An 8,791-nucleotide genomic window follows, 5' to 3' on the forward strand; every position below is an offset into this window, starting at 1 on the left:
TTATCAAATTTTGCATACAAACAACCGCTTCTTCTGCAATTCTGGTCTAGTGGTCAACGTTTTTTATGTATACGAGACGCTGGAAGTCTCTATGAGTGCAACAAGAGCGTACCAGCTTCAAGCACACACACCGATCTCTCTCTCTCTCTCTCTGCTTCTCGCATAGGCTGCGTACGCCCAGTATTATCGGTGCGTTCCGAAATTAGCTGGCAGTATGTATGTATGTACTAAAAACTCCCTAGGGGAGCGCAAAGGAGATAAAAGAGATCGAGAGCTATCGGAACGCACCCTATATAAAGTTCACAGAGTACACCAAGCTTTTTCTATACTGAATAACGTTCACTAATATCTTAGAAATAATATCTAGCCCATTCTAGGTCAGGAACACTGAAAATATACTGCAACGCGCACCGTGTACAAAAGACGTGTTGCCAGTCTATTCCCTCCAGTGTGAATAGGTGCCGCAAAATATAAACAAAGATAGAACTATTTTCCTCATTTTAAAAAAGAGGTGAAGTACTACTCACCTATCTCTTTCGTTGCTAATCAATAACGAGTATCTGAGAAAGACAGAGACCATCCAGTTTTCTATCTTTTCCGGCGACACTCTCTCAGGCAACGCCGCGTCACGGCGATCGAGCGTTCCAGTATTACTGTATTTCAGCAGTCAGGAAACTCGCATGATGATGGGTGTCACATCAGAGTTCTTACACTATGACTCTATAGTTCATGTTTACACCGTGAAAATCTCACGTCACCCGAATGCTTCAATTTCGCTAGATTACTATTTTCTGAACCCAAAAAGCACTCAAAGACAAAAGACAAAACAAAGAATTCCATGTTTTTAAATATACACGTGCGGATGTTTAAAATTCAGTGATATATTGTACCTCAGCCAAATAAAAACCTATCAGTGAAACGTCATGCATCGAAGTAAACAAGACGAAGATGACACTTCGTCGCCTCCAAAACAACCCAAAGTTAGCTCTACGCTAAGCGGTACGTTATTTCTGCGTGTGCACGCTGGAAACAATCATAGAAACAAACCCATACCTCCGTATCCAATAGAACAGAATTCTACGCCGTTAGAACATGTCTAATTTTTCTTTAGATCTGCCCTGTGTTCGTTGAGAGTGAATCAAAGTACTGTAACCTTTGAATCGTATGCCAAACGATGAGCAGTCTTCGTATTTGAGGTTATAAAACGTGTTTTCAAAACAAGTTCCCTCCGTTCTTGCATTGATTCATGTCTAGTTTCTTACCCGAGTAAAGATAGATCACTGTAGTATCCGCCCCCCCCCCCTGCTCGAGATTTAAAATAAATGTCAAATGTTGCACTGTTGGCGTAATCGAAAAATTTATGCTTTGTTTGGTAACAAGAAGAAAATTGTTATTGGTGGGATGCTGATTAAACACCACAGTCAACCCTCCTACCCCTTAAATTCGGGAATTTCGGAGAATTGACGACGTCATTTGGAAAAGTAAATTACACACTCTTATGATGGTTCGACCGAATTTGGCGCTATCTCTGTTACAATGGTTTTCGTCATGAAAAAATATCTTGAGATGTCTTCGATATGAAGAAATTTGCAAATTACATCTAATCAAAAAAATTTGTAATTCTAATTGTTGTGCGAATTATGCCCTCTTTATTATTTCCGAGTAGGGTTTCTGATTTCTCAACTCATTTTCTTCCTTGGGACTCGAGAATTTGTGATTAGGAATTCTCGGAAGTTCTCAGTTTGACGCGAAATTTTAAAAACTTTTCAAAAATCATGAAACTATTAAATGCAAAATGAAATTAGGCTTATTAATAATCATCAACACTTATTATTTATTCAGTCTTGTTTAAATAAAAATTCTAATGACTTACACATTATTCTAACAAAACTAACTGAATTAGACTACTTTGAGTATCTCCGTAGGAAACTTTTAATTCGTTTTTTTTTTTATTAAAAAGTAGGTACTTTGAATATGTATCTTAGCTTCCCTTCCGAGGTAAGTAAAAATATTAATCACGCAGTCTTTTAATTAAACAAATAGTTGGTAACTGAAGTATCTTCATAAAAACAATCTTTAAATTAATGTTACATACAGTATCCACAGTTGAATACAATCAAGATGCGATTTCTCGCTACTTTTTTCTCCTTTCGATTAAGTCCAGATTTCCCGAGAAGTCTAGCTTCGGAAAGTCACAATCAGAAACCCTATTTCCGAGTCTGATATCACTCTTATCTCATTAAGAAACGCATTTCGCGCATTGATACCGTTCTTTCTACTGTCGAACGGGCTTCCCAGCCTCGCAATATTAGTTCATCTAAAAAATCGGTTATACCATTTTCAAGTGTGAATTATGCATTCTACCTTTTCAGTCAAATCAAATTAGCACCGTCTTCAATTGCGTCTTTGCCGCGTGAAAATCACCTCATTTTAGGGTTGCAATTTTTCAAAATTCTCACAAAATATCCATTTCTGAAGTTACACTTCATTTATTTATGGTTAGTACTGATTGGGAGTAGAGGTGCAGTGAGAGGAGGAGGGCTCACCCTCTTTCCACCCTCTCTGCCTTCCTTGCCTTTATCTCATAATCTACCTATTTATGTAACTGACCTTGCTAATTGCAAGTATGCATTCCTTGGCTTTACAGTGGCGCGAAATAAATAATTTTTTACATGTATGTGATCAGCATTATTGCATGTAAACATGCGCGATATGCAATTTTTTCCTGCAACTGATGCGTGTAACAATAACGTTAATAATAATAATTATGATGGTAATAATAATAAAGATTATTATTACTTTGAAACACGCCATACCCTTTCCGAATAGTGATGTAGAACGGTCCTACAAGTAAATGACACAAGCTTGTGACTAACTGTTTTGAGTAACGATTTTGAAACAGTTATAAGGTATTGAATTAGTAATTTTTGTATACCCGTAAACGCTAATTGTTACATGATGAAAATCCAATCGAGCGTTATTTACAGGGAGAATAAGTGACATACAGCTTCATTTCAGTTTTCGCTTTCACAGCAGACATTTTTCGTATTGCAGGTCAGATTTGAATCGAATTGCTATATTAACTAGCTTTTAACGAGCTAGCAACCAGAATTAGCAGCCAAACGTTCTAATGGTCAATCGAATAAGGCAATTAAGTTCCAAAATCTAAATTTTGTGAAATACCTTGAATCCCTAATACTTTTATAGAATTATGAGTATAAAACTGAACTGCATTTTTCTATTTTCAATAAGTTTAACACGTTTAGCCGTTAACTCTGGCTGCTATTTTACTAATTGCATCAAAGTGTCACTTATTTTGACCGTCATCAAATCCTTATACTCATCATTGGCGCAAAAAAATTGCATACAGCGCAATACAGATCATTATACTTTTCTTACCACTGTTTCTTTCACGTCGCAATAACCTTTAATTTGACGAACTCTCAACCTGGTTGAGCAATGCCACACCAAAGTTGAACAGCATGTGATTGTCCAATGGCTTCTACCAAATTCCACGGTGGTTGGCCGATCTCAGGAAAACCTATCAAGCGGTCTAAAAGTCAATCAATATCCAGAAGGCGGTTAAGTAGAATCCTCGCCAAGGTCCCTGCTTTATGGTACGTTTGCACCTTGTCACTGGAGCATATAGGGATCCGCATCATGCCGGTTTGGCAAAGCAGCATCTAACAGTCTTCCACCAGGACACCCAAGAACGGGCTGTACGGTGAATTGCGTGCTACCACCCTTACCAGTAAAAAGCGATGACCAGGTTGCACTCAACTCTCGACTCATCCATTCATAGTCTGCGAACTATCTAACATCTGTTTCGCATTGTCGTTTGCCTTATTGAACAATGTAGATCTATATTTCAACCACCGTATTTTCTTTATAAATGTTATTTCGGAATATTTCTGTAGTAGAGTATTTATTTAATAAATCAAGATGATGAAACTGTAACTGAACTCCACTCTTGGCTATGAACCTCGCCCCTGCATAAGGGTTAATTGCAGCTAGCGGAACTCGAGCTTACAGGTGTGCTTCAGCATTTCAGCAGAGCGAAGAACTCAAACCATGTACTTTTTCCAGCCGATCGGGAAGTATTTGTCGAAATCGTGACTCAGACGGTATCGGGAGACAATAGTCTGGACTTAACACGTCAAAGAATGCATAATTGCAACTCGCGCAAATTCGCAAACTGATTTAAAAACGATATAAGGTTCGATAACGATGAACGGATAATTAAAATTAAAATGCTTCGCTTCTGTGCGTGGGTCCCAATTTTCGAGCCAATAAAATGGCTACATTACAGTCAAGTCGGGAATATAGTCCTACATGAAATACGGGAATAAAAGTCGATTATTCCCGGGGGTGATTATTGTCTGAGAAAAGCGAAAAACACACCCCCGGGAATAATGTTCGACTTTATTCCCTTGTTACATAATGCATTATTCCGGAATAAAGAGAATTCACCCTTGAAAATAGCGTCATCCAACTTTCAGACGAGCTCATATTCACAGGTTGAAAATAAGGCATGTAAGTAAACAACGAATTTACCGTGCGCGGTTGTGCCTCGTTTTAAACGACAAAACTATTCGGCCAAACATCTTCTCTATTCGATATTTCTATCATGTGAAAGAGCATCACTTTGAATTTCGGTATTCGCAGTGCACAAAGTCATCAAATATCCACCGACATGGATAATCGGCGTATAATTTACTACGCCTGTTTCAGGGATGTGAAAAGTTGGTAACCTAAATTTTTCTTAGCCCATATTTGCAAATCTGAGGGCTATAATAATTAGCTAACGCGATTAATTCATACGTTTTTACCACTTCACAGCAGTTCTGGATCATATTTGCCTGTTACCTGTTTCCGTTTATAGATTCCCTATTTTATTATTAAACATGCTTCGACGAGCTGTTTTCAATCCACCATTTCTAAAAATTCAACTGGTTTTGGTTCCCATAGATTTTACGATTTTTTTTTACCGGTAGCTGCTTTCACCAACTTGAAGAAGTCAGAATTTTTCAAAGAAGATTTACCACAGAATAATGTAGCTGGACCGTCGAAGCCTAAAGGAGCGATGAAGTTGAATGCTATCCTTGTTAGTCCTAAACAGGTGCGTTTAACTCACTCATGCAAATAACTGAGTCCATAAAATAAGTCGAGGTTAAAATTATAAATAATTGTCGGACGTTATTTTTCGCATAATATTATCATCAGAGTAATAATTCTTAAATCAAATATTCTTGAGATCTTGCGATTTCCTTTTGAAAATATATTTTTTAACAGATCTTACTATCAAGAATTGCTGGTTATTATTGGAAGCAATTTCCAGAATCAGATTTTCATAAGCTCGAAGATATTACCAGGTGGTTTTATCCTTTACGTATATAATAGTTAGAAAATCTTTATACACAATGTCAGAAAAATTTATTTACCATGTAATCTCTATAAGTAATTAAAATGACGTTAATGCAATCGTGATGTTAATGCAACGATGCACTGTTAGGAAAAACTGTTATTTCGCAACGTGAGGATTATCTGAAATTCAATAAACCGTAGTAATTGTTACGAAAAACATGCTCATATCAAGCAGACCCAACGACTTGAAGGCTGAAAATTAATGAGATTGTTTTCAATATTTTTAGACTTTAACATTATTTAGGTACTTTGAGCGCGTGGATTTTCGATATTGTCATGTATTCAAAAATTGACTTTTTCAACATGCCCCGAAAACACTCAATCAATTTGTTTCTGCAAATTTATGTTTTTGAAAAAGGTCACTCAGGTACACTCACCGGAAATCGTCCACTTTCCGCACATGTAACACAATATACTACTAAAAGTTCAGCGATTAAACTTGGGGTGTTCAGGATTGACATGTACTCGAATTAACGTGAACTGGCTTTCCATGTAAACGGTTCTGTAGGAAATTTGAAAAGTAGAAGTTTTCATAAACTTTAAATATCAGGTGTAGACTACAGTAATATATCTTGTACTCTACACGTGCGGTGCATTGGTATTAAAATAAAAAATTTAATTAAAGAAGCAACATTTACTTTCTGTCTTGAGTTTGTGAAGTTTTTGTGAAATAATTCGATTTGTGGTTTTGGGACTTTTTTGAGAAAGATTTCAAAATGTACAGGTCGTGAAAGAGTTGTTCAAAAAAATGAAAAAAAATTTGCGTGATTCAATTGGGCCGTACCATGAGTTGGTATGGAACACCGCATGTACCAGTCTTACTCCTTAATCAATGCGCAAAATTGGAATCAGTCATAAAACATATTGAAATAAAAATTCACTTATCATTTCTAGAAAGGAAATCCTTTGCTGAAGTCTATAACCAGTGTTCCCTGGGAGTTTGATGATATAGTTCCAGACTACGTGATGGGCAGAGGAACGTGTGCACTCTTCCTCTCGATACGCTATCACCAGTTGAATCCAGATTACATCCACGACCGGCTCAAGTTATTAGGCAAAGCGTATGATCTCCGAGTTCTATTGGCCCAGGTGATTATACTTGTATATTTAAAATTTAACCCTTAAACGAGAATACTAACGGCATATGAACCCGGAAGTGTCGGCCAATTATGGATCGATTGAACTAGGAGAGACATTTTATCATACGACTTAATAATCGAATGATTTGTAGAATATAACTTCAAAGCCCATCTCACAGTGAAATAAATAGATAAAATCGAAGCACATTTTCTGCTAATAGCACGATCGTCTTGCGAAAAATTCTAAATGGATTCGAAGTTAAAAAAAAAAATGATTTCGACTCTCGTAAGTATTCTTCAATCAGTTACGTGACACCATGCTCAAAACAGCTTAAATGATTATTTTTTTTAACATTATTTACGTGAGATACTTCGATCAAGATTCATAGCAATAGATTAACGAAATTTAGTAAACCGTTATAAACAAAATAAACTCTAATTCTGCAAAGCCAACTCCTTGAAAGTCATCTTAAAATTGCACAATAATAATTTTTTCTTCTCATTTATTGTTACGTTAACGTTACTAACTTCACTCTCATAATCGGAATTCTTATCAAAAGTTTTCAAAGTCTCGATGAGCTCTACAAAAGTGTACACGAGAGTATATGGCTATGTCTAATAGTTTTGTCACAAGAAGCATTTAAAGATATTCGCGGGTGGAGCCAGAATGGATGGATAGTTTTGAACAAATGCACTTTGAGTACTACAACAAAAATTATTTGAATTGATAAAGACTTATCCCCAATAAATTGAATCTTTCTATTCTCAGCGTACCTACTTTTGTTTATAACCCGGTATTAATTAATTCACAATTAAAGTAGTAAATGCTGAAGTAGATTTTAGACTTGATAATACATATTGACAGACTTTGACAACAATTTTATCAGGTCGATGTTGCCGAGCCTCACCATTCTTTGAAGCACTTGACGAGAATATGTATTTTAGCTGATTTGACTTTGATGCTAGCCTGGAATGCTGAAGATGCTGGCAAGATCATCGAAACATACAAGATCTATGAAAATAAACCTCCTGACATGATTATGGAACGAGGGAATGTATCGCCACATGAGAAAGTAAGCAGGGTTTCAATGTTAGAATTTTGGTGATTTCAGATTTCGAAACAAGATGAAGTATTAAGTTAATTTCAAATCATCAGAGGCATTCAACCGTCATATTTAGCACTTTTTTAATACTGTAGTTTTGACAAGGCACACGATTTTAATCCAATTTTAAATTACTTCTAATTGAACTATGTCTCAAATCGAAATTCTGGTGTTTGATAACATTAATAAATTACGAGAGATACATAAATTACATATGGCCGTTATTTATTTCAAGCTCATCAGTGCACTGACATCAGTAAGATCGGTGAATAAAACGGACGCAATGACTCTTTTGTCAACGTTTGGCTCTGTGGATAAGGTCGTCAAAGCCTCCAGTGAAGCATTGGGTCTTTGTCCTGGGTTCGGACTCCAGAAGGCGATTCGTCTCCATAAAACATTGCATGAACCGTTTCTGAGAGATACAAGACTGCATTCAAAAAAGGCAGTAAAAACTACAACGGCATCAACAGATGAACCCAACGTCATTTAGAAATTACTATTGAAAATAATTTATCTTCTACTCTGTGAGCAGGCGAAGTTCCATTTGAAACGTTTAATATTGTGAAGATAATTCCTGATCATTTAATTAAATCGTAACGCTGATGTTACCTTGTTACTTGATTTACTGCAAAATACGAACTGATAATGTAAAGAATGTATTTAATATGAAATGTTTAGTGAAATCCGACGGTGATACTTTATTGTTACACTTATTCTTGAAGTTTGAGGAAACCTGCTGGTTACATCTTATTGTAACGTTATTTTTTTCGTCTATTCCGACAAGGGGTAGGGGCTGAAAAAATCTGAAATGACATGACTTTACATTCAAATGATCAGCATGGAAAATAGTAATTTCCCATTTTTTTTTAATGTATATTTTTGAAAAAGAAATAACAGTATTTGAAAAATTGGAAGCACTTCGGCACAATTTGTAAGATATTGATAAGTTGATAAGCGGTATTTTATTTGTAAAATTGAATAAAGTAATGCGATAGAAAATAAATTTCTAGAATTGATTTTAGAACCTTCTCTACATTACTTATTTTACCCACAAAAATTGAGAAAATCGGAGATGTCGAATCGGGAAAAGGAGATAACCGAATCATTGGAGATTATCGATGATCAAACTAAATTTATTACCTCACGCATAAGACAATATTAAGCATCTAATTTGACTTCTATTAA

General features: G+C 35.9%; 1 protein-coding gene across 3 annotated transcripts; it reads left to right on the forward strand.

The window, feature by feature from the left end:
- Nucleotides 1–734: 734 nt before the first annotated feature.
- On the forward strand, nt 735–8,376 carry LOC124407329 (DNA excision repair protein ERCC-1). Of its 3 annotated transcripts, none has more exons than XM_046883364.1 (5): nt 735–999; nt 4,995–5,119; nt 6,319–6,513; nt 7,391–7,576; nt 7,842–8,376. In XM_046883364.1, the coding sequence occupies exons 1-5, from the start codon at nt 924–926 to the stop codon at nt 8,094–8,096; spliced, it is 837 nt and encodes a 278-aa protein (XP_046739320.1). In that variant the 5' UTR covers nt 735–923; the 3' UTR covers nt 8,097–8,376. The 3 variants fall into 3 exon arrangements, with proteins under 3 accessions (XP_046739320.1, XP_046739321.1, XP_046739322.1); XM_046883366.1 differs by having other exon boundaries at nt 736–980; XM_046883365.1 differs by lacking the exon at nt 4,995–5,119 and having other exon boundaries at nt 735–980.
- The last annotated feature ends 415 nt before the right edge of the window (nt 8,377–8,791 follow it).

This window comes from Diprion similis, chromosome 6, assembly GCF_021155765.1.
Source record: "Diprion similis isolate iyDipSimi1 chromosome 6, iyDipSimi1.1, whole genome shotgun sequence".
Taxonomy (NCBI): domain Eukaryota; kingdom Metazoa; phylum Arthropoda; class Insecta; order Hymenoptera; family Diprionidae; genus Diprion; species Diprion similis.